The sequence below is a fragment of the Teleopsis dalmanni genome, chromosome X (assembly GCF_002237135.1).
Source record: "Teleopsis dalmanni isolate 2A chromosome X, ASM223713v2, whole genome shotgun sequence".
Taxonomy (NCBI): domain Eukaryota; kingdom Metazoa; phylum Arthropoda; class Insecta; order Diptera; family Diopsidae; genus Teleopsis; species Teleopsis dalmanni.
The window spans coordinates 68,785,352-68,800,240 of NC_051848.1; the positions used below are offsets into that span (position 1 = coordinate 68,785,352).

General features: G+C 25.9%; 2 protein-coding genes across 5 annotated transcripts in view; both read left to right on the top strand.

Annotated features, from left to right (window-relative positions):
• Positions 1-4,368: 4,368 nt before the first annotated feature.
• Positions 4,369-6,826, top strand: LOC119661804 (tubulin glycylase 3B-like). 2 transcript variants are annotated; one of them, XM_038071292.1, is made up of 3 exons: positions 4,369-5,619; positions 5,692-6,461; positions 6,527-6,826. In XM_038071292.1, exons 1-3 carry the CDS (start codon positions 4,449-4,451, stop codon positions 6,656-6,658), a joined length of 2,073 nt encoding a protein of 690 aa, XP_037927220.1. In that variant the 5' UTR covers positions 4,369-4,448; the 3' UTR covers positions 6,659-6,826. The 2 variants fall into 2 exon arrangements, with proteins under 2 accessions (XP_037927220.1, XP_037927221.1); XM_038071293.1 differs by having other exon boundaries at positions 5,692-6,487; positions 6,548-6,639.
• Positions 6,827-13,977: 7,151 nt separating this feature from the next.
• The window catches only part of LOC119661962 (endothelial differentiation-related factor 1-like), a 14,611-nt gene continuing 13,699 nt past the window's right edge, over positions 13,978-14,889 (top strand). The window contains exons 1-2 of one of the 3 annotated variants that reach the window (XM_038071487.1): positions 13,978-14,081; positions 14,381-14,452. The gene's annotated coding sequence lies outside the window, so the exon portion shown is untranslated. Of the gene's footprint in view, positions 14,146-14,227; positions 14,453-14,889 lie in introns of those variants that run through there. The other 2 variants (XM_038071488.1, XM_038071486.1) reach the window with 2 other exon arrangements.

Consider the following 14,889-nt stretch of genomic DNA (forward strand, 5'->3'; position numbering starts at 1 on the left):
TTGAAATAAAAATGCATTTTATATGAAACAATCTTAATTTGGAGAGAAAATTTGTATATTTGAGTATTTACAAATATTTATTTGATTTTTATATTGAGTGTATATAATTAAATTTTATTTGTAATTTTAATTACAGTTTAAAGTTTTAATTTTATGAAAAATATCATTCTTTTTCATGTTTATGTGATTTAATTCGTATCACATACACATTCTATCTACGGAGTTTAACAAAAATTTAGCACATAATTGAAATATACAACATCGGCTCATTATGTTGAAGCTGTTTTGAGCTAGTGCACTTAAGCACTTATACTCTTTTTTAACTCGAGGTTTCTTCAAAACCCCTCTCTACACCTTGACTAAATTATTGTTTATCACTAAGCAATAATTGCCCTCAGATCGGCTCATATTGTTGATCAACTGAAGTCTGTTATTGCAAGTGCTCCATAGGCTTCACTTAATCGGTGGTTTAATTTAAAACTTTGAGTTATACTAACTTCATAAAATAATTTAGGAGAAGAGTTCTGTTGTGATAGAAGCGACTTTCTATCACATGAGCATTTTATTTTTCGCAGGCATGTAGAATAGGTTTCTTAAAGAAAATAAAATTGAGTTTTGTCCAAATAAAATTGAGAGTCCCGACTATATAATTAGTGACTATATATTATTCGTAGATATTAGTCAAAATCTAGAGAGAAAATCGAGGAAGCCAGCCCTTCTTTTACGGTAAAGTAGATGTTGGTAAACACTGAAGAGAGGAGCCTTTACAAGTGCATAATCTTTAGAACAATAAACTTTGTTAAAGCTGACGAAATACTTAGTACTTAATCAGAGTGAAAGCACTCTAAGTGCTCTTCTAACCTGCCCTGTGAAGGAATATCTTAACTGGTAGTACTGCAGCAATCTTCAGTCCATAGGCATGTATGACTCAATCGGGCATGCAAATGGTACAGGTCATTGCACTATTGTACTTTATTTTAAATTATTTTTGTTATTTACAATTCATTATTAATATGAATACATCTTCTATTCTATTGTTCTATTCCGAACTAATTTGTCATTTTATATTGAAACCAGCTCTATTTCAACACTGTATAATTACTTGGATGCCCTTTATATGAGTTTTTTTTAATAACAGATATAGAAGTGTAAATACGATTATAAGATATATGTTTAGTATTCAAATCTGAACAAATCGATATCATTTGCAAGAGTCACAGCCAAAAAGTATGTTTGTAAAAAAGCAAAGATATTAGTTTGAAGAGCTAAATAAACTCAATTCGACTAGCTAATCTAGAATATATACAGTTAATAGGATTTAAGACGTTTTCTTTAATGCCTTACAAAAATGTTTTAAAAAAAAGTTTATATACTTTAGTCGTACAGGCAGAACGGCTTTAAAATTAATTATTTCCGATTTGGAATTTTTATGAGATTCTTTTTTAAAAAATTATCTATTCAAAAATACTAAGGAGTTCATTCAAAACTCATACCGCTTGTGGAAGAATGACCAATTTTATGTTTGTCAAGATTTTTGAAATTTTTTCCAAGTTACAGGTTTTTTTTTGTTCTAGAAAACAAACTGATAAAAAAAATCTGAACCAAATTAGTGATAATTAATTAGTGATTAGTGATAATTAATTCAATTTCTGTCAAAATTAGTTTCGCTTGTAAAGGACTGACCCATAAGCAAGGGTGTTAAAAGCATACTTTCCTTAAAGAGCACTTCTACAACCAATTTATAATTGTTTTTGTTATATTAGAATATGTACTTATTTTCCATTTTGTATTTTAATATCTTATATACTTTTGGTTCCCAAATATTGACACCATTCAGTTATGCTGTACTTATTTAGCATTTTATATTAATATTCTTCGTTACAATCCATTAAACTTACTTGAATGCGTTTTATAGGTGGCTATTTAGATGACAAAAATAAAAGTGCTATTATGAAATGTACTTGTAGTTGCCAGCGACAGTTTTTTTGTAGAATATCCAACTAGTTGTATTTACAGCTTTTCTTTTACAATAGTTTTATTTGACCGGTCTGAATTCCGGCAAAAACCAACAAGTCGATTGCTTAAAGTCAAACGATACTCTCTCTATCTAACAGACTAATTATGAAGTGTCTAAACAAATAAGAGACTAGATAAAAATGCTACCGAAGCAATAAGCGATCTATTGTGAACCTTAATTGAATAAGAATGTATATTATCTGTATATTATCTATATTAGCTAATGTTATACAGCGCTATGTATTTTTATAAAAGCTCAAATCGCAAAAAGCGGTCCACCCATCAAGATTGTTATTAAGTATCTCACGAGTTCATGATAACGATAAAAAAATAGTAAATATTATACTTTGGATTGGTTGCCTATTCAGAGTAGTCTTTAAAAATTGATTTTAGCGAATATAACATGTTCGCAAATATACAAAAAATACTCCAGATAAAAGATAATACTTTAAAAATTATCTAAAAGAGCATAAACATTACTTTATATGAAAATCTTTTTAATATTGAGGAACTTACAATTTAAAGAGGATATAGAGAATTTTTCCGTTATCTTAAAATTATCGAAAGTATTTTCTTTTGAAAAAGCTACCATGTTTTGCTATATCGTTTCAATCTAGATCTGGACTTTACCTCTTGTAGGTTGCATTTTAATATCTTATGAGATATAGCATTTCTAATTTTTTACAGAGTGTGATTACTCGTACTTGCGAAGTTTTCAATAATCCTTGTGTTGACTAGCAGAAGTGTTAACGATATGAACTACTTATTATAAATTAAGATATGTGTTAATCTTCAAATTTTCTTCGATTTTGACAAAAAGCGGCTTTGAGTTCTTAAATTCTGATGTTGATTTCAGAGAGGATACTTTCTGTGTTCGTTACCAAAACATTCAGATTGTTCTATGTCATCAATTTCAATGTCTTCAATACTTAATATTGCTTTTTTGTTGGTATTTAATTGCGTTATTTTGATCTCGTGACAGTTTTTCTTTAATAACGTATTACTGAATTCTATAATTAGTCTATTAATTTAGCTCTACATATCTATTTATTTCAGATTACTTAATTTTAAGTTAAATTTTTTATGATTAGTTAATTAACTAAAATTTTTGTTGCTATTTTTATTTCTAATCGAACCCTTTTAAATTATTTTCATTGGGGTAAGTTTGCCAGACCTTAATTTGTTATTTCAGACCTTAATTTGTTATACCAGATCTTATAGGCAATAAGGTTTCAATTTTCATCTTCAATGGGTTTTACAGAGATGGTTTTACTTTTTTCCATACGTTGTATTAGCAAGTCTGAGGCCCCAAAATTGCCTTTCGCATCTGCATCTTATACTTGTCTGTCTCTTACAGTAAATACAAATCTAAATTTTAATATTTGTCATGTATTAATCATTTTGTGATGCAATATATTTGCAATATATTTTAAATGCACTGTATATTTTATAATCTTCGTACTGCATTGCTTTAGTACTATTTCAAAGACTTGTCCATACACAGCTGGCAATAGGTTTTTCCATAACTCTACAAATGTTTTTCATGATATTTCAAACCGTTGAGATTTGAAGTCCAGAGCTACCAATGTCAATTTTAGTCGTCAACTCACATCACCAAAGCCTGACATTAGACGTGTAGGAACTTTCTTGGACAACAAAGTCGTGACTTATAGCTTATGGCAATATACTGTGAACCCATATATATTACAGATTTTTATATTCAATTTTAATTACAAGAAAAGATTGTAGCAAAAAAAACTATCGGTTTGTATTATATAGTCATCATTTCAAAAAAATACTAGTTTATTATAACTCCTCTAGACTAAGTGTCATATTATGCAGTGATCGTCCGACAAATATTTGTTGATATTTCGAAAAACTAATTTGATGATGGAAGTATATCAAAAAATTAGTTTTTAACGTTCATAAATCCGTCTATTTATAATAATTGAGTTGATAATTGAATAGAACTTTTTTAGGGTTTTCTTGCCAGATACAGTTAACAAGCAAATAATTGATGATGTCGTTCAGCTATCAATTAAAATAATTGAGTCTTAGTATTTTGAAAAGCAGCAAGGCAACTCAGATAGTTTTATTTGATATAATTTCTAGTTTTCATATATGTTTCTCGATTTGTAGCTTTTGATAAATTTGTTAAGAGAAAACATGTTTTGGTACTTGTGTATCCACAGTGTTACCCAAAGTTACTACGAGTAGCTCGTGGAACAGACCTATTGTGAATTTCATCAATCTAGTACGTTAAAATTTTTCTGTAGGCGAATTTAATTTTTTTAGTTAAGTATGCAAAGAGTATAATATTTTATCAAAAAAAGTAAAAAGAAAAAAAAAAAAAATGAAAAACTAAAATATACATTAGTTATTCATTATATATATGTTTTAAGTTCTTTTGTTGTTTCAAAATTCTAGTTATCATGTCTAAAGAAAGCTCAACGTCACCAACATTAAGTACGGAAAAAAGCACCTCATTCTCCAGTACAAAAACTACTACACTTCAGGAAACATATGATTTGTTAGCTAAGCATTTAAAAGAAAAATTGCAGAATGGGACGGAGTCAGATGTCTCAAACTCCTTCACCAAGTTAAAGAAATTATTGTTATGTCGCAAATTATTTAGTTCTCAGCTAAGTAAGTATAAGCATATGGTACAGATGGCAAATCAAAAGCACCATATTTTCACAATATACGGAAGGGGAAACCTTATAAGGAACACTCTATTGCGACGTGGTTGGGTAGAAAAACTGACAACGGATCGGCACCAGAGGTTGCAGCATCTATCGACGGAAGAACTTTTACAACAAGCTGCAGATGGAAATGAATACGAAGTTGTCTTATTGTCTAAAATTATGAAGGATGTGCCAGCATATTTTATATGGCGTCGTGTTGGACGTATCGAAAGACGTGCGGGAGTGTATCCCTATCGAAATCGAGTTCTGCGTGCTCCCAGGTTAAACTTCACAACGAAAATTGGTTTAATTGGCTGTACAGAGCAAGAAATGTGGTATCGTAAAGAGGGTGCATCGAACTTGAGTTATCCTCGCTTTTATCGTTTAGGTGGTATTTATGCAGAACACAAATCGTTTATTGATGATTATCGCCAAACGCAATGTCGTAGTTTCATGCGCTATTTATGGAATAATCTTATGTCTGCTGAAGTTATTCTTAACGAGAGGGAGGGAACTGTGCCTGCTAAAGTTGTACATTTTGCAGTTGCGAATATTAGAAAGCAAGTGAGTATGTATGAAAATTTTACGTTAGAGGACGAACCAAAAGAAGATTCGAACAGTATTGACTTTGAGTGGCGAAGATTCATTTTTAGTTCAAACAGCATAATTTTTGACAAAGCTAAGCTACGAATGGCCTATCAGGAACTCTCGGTTTATGCAAATGAGGCAAAACGCTGTCTGCATAAACTTGAATACTACAAGCCAGATTTAAAATGGGATGGGTGTCGTAATCTGTGGATACTTAAGCCGGGATATCGGTGTCGTGGAAATGGTGTTGTTGTAAAAAAATCCTTGGACGATATTTTACAATTTGCTTCTAATCACGACACTCGTAGATATATTGCACAGAAGTACATAGGTAAGCAGTATATAGTACATACATGACTTATTAATTCTAGAATTAATTTATTTTATGTCTTACACGTTGTAGAAAGACCTCATCTAATATACAAAACTAAATTTGATCTACGAATTTATATGTTGCTAATAATTGGCAAAGAAGCGTTGTCGGTTTGGGTGTATAATGATTGCTACTTACGGTTTAGTTCACAGGTTTTTAGTATGAGTAATTTAAAGCGATCAATACACTTGACGAATAATTCAGTTCAAAAAAGATTTAAAAATGAAAAGGAACGAGATGAGCGTTTACCTAGAAATAACATGTGGTCATTGGAGCAATTTAAAGCATACCTCAGGTGTCACAATATGCCTGATGGCATTTGGGAGGATAAAATATTTAGCGGCGTTTGTACAAATTTATCCGCCATTGCGATGGCAAGCCTGGAGGATACTGTTTTGACACGAAACTCTTTCGAAGTCTATGGTTGCGATTTTATGCTTGATGACAACTTTAATCCAATACTACTAGAAATAAATGCAAATCCTGACCTGTCTGCATCAACAAATGTAACAGCAAGTTTATGTCCGAGAATGATGAGAGATATGATGAAGGTTGTGGTCGATGTACCAGAAGACTATAATGCATCTACTGGAGGGTTCGAACTAATTTCAGAATTTAATTTTAAATGGAATAACACGAAGGGATCAAGACCAGGGTTAACAATAGAAGGCCAAACTCTACCTTTATGTAAGCCGTTGCCTGTTTCGTGCGTTGACGAAATTTTGATAAGTACTGCCGACAAAAAGCCCGAAAGAAGGCAACTTAGCCCTGTCAAGTTCTTAGTTAACAGGTCATCAAAAGTAAGACCAGTGAATCGCTTCATTAGGTATATTTGTAAATTATTCAAATACATTTTTTTTAATAGGTTAATTTAAATGATGAAAAGGTATTCGTGACGAGTGGCTTTATGGACGGAATGAAGGAGAATTCTATCAATTTTTACCCTTCAACCCAATCAAATTTAAACTCAATGTCTGAGTTTAAACTCAATGTCTAAGCTTGAACCCGATATCTAAGTTTAAACCCAATGCCAATTAGAGTATGTCAATAAGAGTACGAAGAAATATTCCTTTGTTCCATTTATAATCCAGAAATGAATGATTTAAGGGATCCGAAAAGGTGGTGGTGAGTTTGAACAGTGCTCAAATAAAAAACAAGAAACTAATTTTTTTAATGGATTTTGAAAACATGTTTAAAAGTACATATTATAATTAAGGTTTATCAACAATGTGAGAGCAAAAGAAATAATTTTTACGACTTTGGTACAAATATTTTAAATAAATGAAAAAATATTCCAAATTAGTTTTGTTGTTCTAAATCATCAAACATCCTGTTTAGTTTAGTTTAACTAATTTCGCTTTAAAAGTTGTATTATAAGAGGTACACTTTTATACGAGTACCAATATATATATATATAAGATGCAGTATTTCTAATAATAAATATTTTTAACGATATTATTCAATAGGAATTACTTACGCGAATCAGATAGGTTAACTTTCTGTAGTGTTGGAAAAATGTTTTCAGCGATCAAAAAAACAAAAGAAAAACATTTTGCAGACTTAGAAGCTAACCACGAAGATGCACCACATCCTGACTGATGATCTATAACACTTTCTCGCTACGATTTTAGACTATAAAAATCTAAAATAAATGTAAAACGGTATGTTTCAAATAAAATAAACTTTGTTTTTATTTGTATCATATCCAACGTACTTTCGAACTTACTATACATTCCATTAATTTGATAAATTAAGATAAAGAAAGACTGTGACTCATCATGACTTCTCAGTCCAACTTCTTTTTTTTCATAAAATACATGGCTCAATTCGAATTTTCTGGGCACGTCGATGTAGTAGATGGCGCATCTATGTTTCGTTGGTGGTTTTCATATAAAAATTTACAGTTTTCGAGTCCGGTATCTCGAAAATTGAACTAAGCGTATAAGAGAAAAAGTTGCTCAAAACAGTAGTCTTTACTAAAACCTATTGTCAAATGTGCATCGTTCCCAATACATCAATTTAATCCATTTACAGGTTAAGATTCCCTCCCCTGGTTAATAAAAATCACACCATTTTAAACATTTTTTTTTAAATTGAAATTATTAAACAAATTTTTATTTAAATTTCACAAATAAATCGGCTAATATAATTTTTAAAATTGAAACATTTTATTTCGGCTATAATATTCAATATACATATAAATACATAAATATATATGTATACGTATATATGTGTGTTTTTATATATATAAAATTTTAAACTTCTTTAATTTTCTATATTAAATTGAATTTATAAAATGCATTACTTTAATAAACCATGTAATTTAGTAATAATTTTAGCAAATAAAATAATCCAAATAAATTTGTTTAAACAAATCCTTTTCATGGAAGAGAAGATAATTGATCACAAAGTCATGTTGGGAAACACTTTCAATATTAAATTTTCTAATAATTATTAAAAAAAAAAAACAAAATTTCATTCTCTAATTAGTAATTAATGTATTCTAATGAAGCACTATATATTTATATTTTCTAATTTTAAAAATAGTTAAAAAATATGACTCAAATTAAATGTATTATCTTGAAATTTTCATAATATCTAATGAAATTAATATATACTATAATATAAAATATATTATTTATATGCCGAAAATTCAATGTTAAGAAATTAGTTCTTATTTATGACTTTATAATTATAATGTTCAGCTAAATGTATTTATTAATAAATTTAATTATATAATAACGTTAATTTTAAATCAGGTAAGGCTGAAGAGGTTATTGATCCGTAGGAAAATATTTAAACATTTTTAAGAAAAGTCTTAAAAATTTATATTAACATTGTAAATATATAATACAGTTGCTTTTTTTCATAAAATAGAGTATATATATTACAGTTTTTACAGTTTCATCTGTTCATTTAATGTAACTTAGTCTATAGAAATCACCTAAAAATTTATAGTACAATTCTTTTATTAAATATATTAAGAAAAGATTAATTAATTATTAGTAATTATAGTCAACAATTATTGCAAATTGGTATCTTTTCCTATTGAAAACAAGATAAATTTAACTATAAAGCAATTTTAGTCATTATTAAATAGATGATAATGAAATAACTTATACGTACATGACTTGAGAATTAAACTATATGAATAGGATCGCATATCAATCCTACTTAATGTGTGTTTGTACTGAAAAATGTAAAATACAGTAAGGCCAGTAGATGTCAAAGGTGTCAAAATATGAATAATCAATAGATACAAAATTAATTTTTTAAATAATAATAATAAAAATACTTATATTTACACTGATTTAACTTTACATGAACAATTTAAAATTGTTTAACATTTATATATGACACTGCAATTTTTTAATATCTCTTGTACAATTAATATCAGCGAGATTAAAATAATCCGAAAGAAGTCAAAAAAACTCGAGCTTTATAAACACCAGCCAAACTATTATCGTACTAGTACCCACTGGGTGATAGATTAATTTTAGCATAAAGAGTCACATTCCTAGAAGTTTAAGTTCACAGGAATTGACGTATGTTCTGTCAAGATCCAAGCATAAGGTCTATGATAATGGATACATATCAGGATGCTCGTACTCTTTACAGGGAAGGCATCTTTTACAACTGGAGAAATACCACAATAATTTTATAGCTGATGCCTTTAGCATTCAGAATCTGCGCTGAATAGGATAGCTCTAGGATAGGAAAGAGCAAACTCTAATATCTATACATCTGTCATGCAAAAGGGCGTAAATTCTGTATTGCTAATATGCGCACAAAATTAATATTATTAAACATCAGAACAAGTTGAAAGCAAGCACCCGTAGAAGGTAGAGACAATATGACTGAGGATCCTTTTTACGAGAATCCCAAAGTAATCTATGACTGCTGCTCCGCCACAGGGTTAACATTTTTTTCAGAGATTTTAATTTAACATGTAATGTGATTCATTATATTATATTATATTATATTATATTATATTATATTATATTATATTATATCACATTATATTATATTATATTATATTATATTATATTATATTATATTATATTATATTATATTATATTATATGATTTTTATTATATTATACTATATTTTTTATTATATTATATTTCTATATTTCTTATTATTTTATATTTCTTTATTTTTTATTTTATTATATTTTAATATTTTTTTTTATTATATTATATTATTTATTATATTATATTATGTCATAGTACTATAGTGTTTATTATATTATATTACTATACATGTTATCATATTATATCACTAGATTTTTATTATATTATACTATATTTTTTATTATATTATATTTCTATATTTCTTATTATTTTATATTTCTTTATTTTTTATTTTATTATATTTTAATATTTTTTTTTATTATATTATATTATTTATTATATTATATTATGTCATAGTACTATAGTGTTTATTATATTATATTACTATACATGTTATCATATTATATCACTAGATTTTTATTATATTATACTATATTTTTTATTATATTATATTTCTATATTTCTTATTATTTTATATTTCTATATTTTTTATTTTATTATATTTCAATATTTTTTATTATATTATATTGCTATATTTTTTATTATATTTTATTTTTATAGTTTTGAGCTATATTTTTTATATTATATTTCAAATTTTCTTATTATGTTATTTTTAATTTTTTTTATTATAACATATTACTATATTTTTTATTTTATCATATTACAACATTGTTTTTATATTATATTATAATATTATATATTATATTATATAATATTATAATATTATATATTATAATATATATTATAATAATATTATATATTATATTATATATTATTAAAATATTATATATTATATTATATATTATTATAATATTATATATTATATTATATATTATTATAATATTATATATTATATTATATATTATTATAATATTATATATTATATTATATATTATTATAATATTATATATTATATTATATATTATTATAATATTATATATTATATTATATATTATTATAATATTATATATTATATTATATATTATTATAATATTATATATTATATTATATATTATTATAATATTATATATTATATTATTATATTATAATATTATATATAATATTATATATTATATTATAATATTATATATTATATTATATATATTATATATTATATATTATATTATATATTATTATAATATTACATATTATATTATTATATTATATTATATTATATTATATTATATTATATTATATTATATTATATTATATTATATTATATTATATTTTATTATGGTACATGTTGTTCTAGTATCATATGTATTCTAATATCTAGTATATTTAAATTGTTAATATAAACTTTTATCAGCATGAATAAATAATCAAAAATAATAGAATCCGATAACTTCATAAACAATATGTAAAATAATTATAATTTTAATTTTTTTTCAATTCTTATTGACAAATGATTATTTCATTTTAGTTTAAATAGTTAATTACAAATTATAAATTTCTTATAATAAAATTGTGTATTTAATCGTGATTAGACCTTTTATTTTTCAATAAAAGTTTTATTTTGAAAAAGTCTTTTTACTTATAATATTAATAGTTCGGTAAATTTTGTAATTAAGTTATCGTCGCTGTAAATTAAGAATTAAAATTTAATTATGTTTTTTTTTAATTTTATTAATATATATTTTATGTAATTGTCTAGATTGTTTTTTTTTCATTTTTTCTTAAATATTGTTTTTGAAATAATTTTTTCACCTTTGTTATGTTATATTATTTTAGTTTTCGTTTTCTTTCAATTTCCTATTATTTCCTACTAATAGTCATAGGAATATTTACTTAAATTATTATTTTTTCTTATATTATTTAATAAAAATGTGTTTAATACCACTGTATAGTATGCAACAGGGAATGAGCTCAAAATATAAGTTGGTACAATATATAACTTAAAGCAATTCCAACAAACGATATTGCGTGATTATACATATTTCGAAATATGGGCTTGTATATTTAATAATAGACTTAATAAACTACAGAATTTATTTCTATAAGTATATTACGTATTTCTATTAATTTCGACTACTTTTTTAATATTTTAATCAACGGGAATATTGCTATCGATTACACGGTTATTATTGTTTAGTATTTTTAATAATTTATTTATATTCTTTTATTGTATTTACTTTTCTATATGATTTAACTTTTAATTGGTCCTTAGAATTCTACATGAGTACTTTTAAATCTCGAACAAAATGCGTACGCGTAAACTACGAATTTAGTTCCTCAATATAAAATTATTATTAAATTTAATATATCAATAAAAGCAGTGTTAAGCTCTACATTAGTTAATATTAAATGTCTTATCTCAAAAAGAAATTAATATTTTCTTATATATTGTTGATTATATGCCATAACGAAATTATTTAAATAAGAAAAAAAATTTTTATTTTTAATTTTCTTTTCTGTTTTATATGTATTATATATATATGTAATTTATAGGTCTATTGATTAAACAACGTGATAACGTATAAATAAAAAAAGTTGTTGATCAATAATTCTAAAAAATATAAATTATTTTAGGTATAGTAACTTTTGTCGGCTAAATACTCATTTTAACATTCCATTGTCTTTCAATAAAGGAAAACATTAGGTCTGTTCCACGAGCTACTCTTAGTAACACATGAGTAAAACAGAAGTAAAATTTACACAAAAATACTTGAAAATTTGCTGGTGGAACGCGCTTGTGTATACACAGTGTTTACTCAAAGTTACTATGAGTAGCTCGTGGAACAGACCTATTATTGTTCAGTAAAGAATGGTTCAGAAGGTGAAAGAATTAGTTTTAATTTTGAGATATAATAAAAGATATATCATAGCTAAACATAGCCAAATTACGTTAAAACAACGAAACTGATTCCAAAAAAATTTTTAGCGCAGCGACATCTATTGAATAACGGAATAGTGTACACTTATTCTACTTACCGTCAAAGTTTGAGGTATGTCATGTATTATTTCGATAAAAGTTAACATTTTATGTAGTCGTCTGTAGATGACAATATGAAACGAAAATCGAAAATAAATTGGGTAATAACAGTATGGGTGAATACATAAATGTTGATAGAACTGTATGGGAACCACTTCCGTAGAAAAGATTTTTTTCAAAGTTATTTCTGTGTGTTTTCGAAAATCATTGCAGAAAATATTCGGATACGGAATAGTGCATGTTATCGAATTTAAATCGTTTGACCACAGATTTGGACAACTAAAAGATTTGTGCATGCTAAGTGCCACACACTCTAACGGACGACTGAAAAAGTGAAAAGATAAGTATTGGAAGGACATATTAAAAATCTTTAGTAAGCATTTGTTAAGTTAGTCAGTCACTGCAAAAAGCAAATTTTCAAAACGTAGGATATCAGGCGTGATATCAAAGTTACCAGAAAAAATTATATTTTGACGATTGACGGTTTTCTTTGATGCAAGGAATATTGTTTGCACTAAATGGTCAGACTGTAAAGGCAGAATATTATAGAGGAGCTCTAAAATGTTTATGGAAAAGAATTTCAAGGGTTCAACCGAAATGTTGAAAGTGTTTTAATAAAGTTATTTAATTTATGTACAGATTTCATAAATTTTCCATCATATCCTTATAATGTTATTATTAGATATATTCACTTCGTTTCCTAATAATTCTTATTAAGATTTTTTCTTTTTACATTCATTAAGACGGGAACCTTATATTCTATATTTTGTTTTTTTTTGTGTATATTTTAGGGTTATGTCAAGAATTTCCTGCTTATATTGTTAGATTCACAGTTTTAAACAGTTCATCGTATAAAACTACTATTGTGAATACGGCAGATTTTTCCAGAAACTGAGTATCTGAAATATAATAGATTTTTTCAAGACCTAATTATTACGAAAGAGATAGAAACAATTATCAAAAATTGCGTTCGATTTTTCTTATCTCATCATAAATGAGATAGATTTTCTCAAGAATTAATTATCAGAAATACGACATGTTTTTCTGAAAAATAAGCTATGCGATAAATTTCTTAAAAAATTATCCCAAATGCAATGGTTTTTCTCAAAAACTAACTATTGTGAATGAGATAGAATGAATTATCAAGAATGTGTTAGATTTTTCTAATCTTATTATAAATAAGATATATTTTCTCAAGAATTACATTATATTTTTCTCAAGAATAAACCATTGTGAATGCGATAAATTTTCTCAGGAACCATTTTGATTTTTATCGATATTTATCTATCATTTTTGCGATAGTTTCTGTCACGAAAATCTTATCACCTTTGTAAGAAGTCTTGTCGCAAGCGCAAATTATCGCGGCTGTGCTGAATAGGATATTACGTTGAAAATTGAACGCCTATAAAAATCGGGTAAATATATATTTTCTGCAACGTTGGCCACGTATAAAATTACCTTGGTTTCTATTTTAAATATGTAAGCACATTGAAATTAACGTCAAAAAATTAAAATCAAAATTTTAAATAAAGCTGAGAAAAATTTTTTCCATAAATTCATTTTTTAAGAGTTGTCAGTGTGAAAACTTCGGTATTAAAGTTTTGATAAAGTTAATTTTATTTGAGATAAGTTTTGAAAATTACAAATTAAAAAATTTAAGTACCAAGTCTTAAGAAGTTGGGATTTTAATCTAGGATTAATTTCTTACTTGTAGCCGTATTGCAAATTACCGTGGTGTAGATTTCTTTCTGGTGCATCCCATAAGGAAATCAATAACAAGAGAAATGTAAGTACCTTTTAGTGTATTTTATATTTAATTCAAAACAAAAATTATATACTTTTTTTTTTATTCTGAAATATCTTATTGTGAATAAAAACGTGAGATGTGGTGTTAAGATATACGTTTCGCAATATACTCGGTACAAGACTCACCAATGTTCATTTTCACATTAAAAATGTCATTGTTATTGCCTTTATTTATATTGAATTTCACTAAATTTATATTTTTGCAATATCTGTCAATTTTTTTCTTCATATTATAGAGGAGCTGTCATTTAATTTTTTAATTGAAACTGATATAGGGTATGCGTAAAATAAAGATTTTTGATTTTTCCAAAAAAAATACTAGCAAAACTGTTTGTAATTTTATAAAAAAATAATTCAAATAATGCTAATATTAACATAACCATTTAACTATACGTAGCCACTATCTATACCATTTAC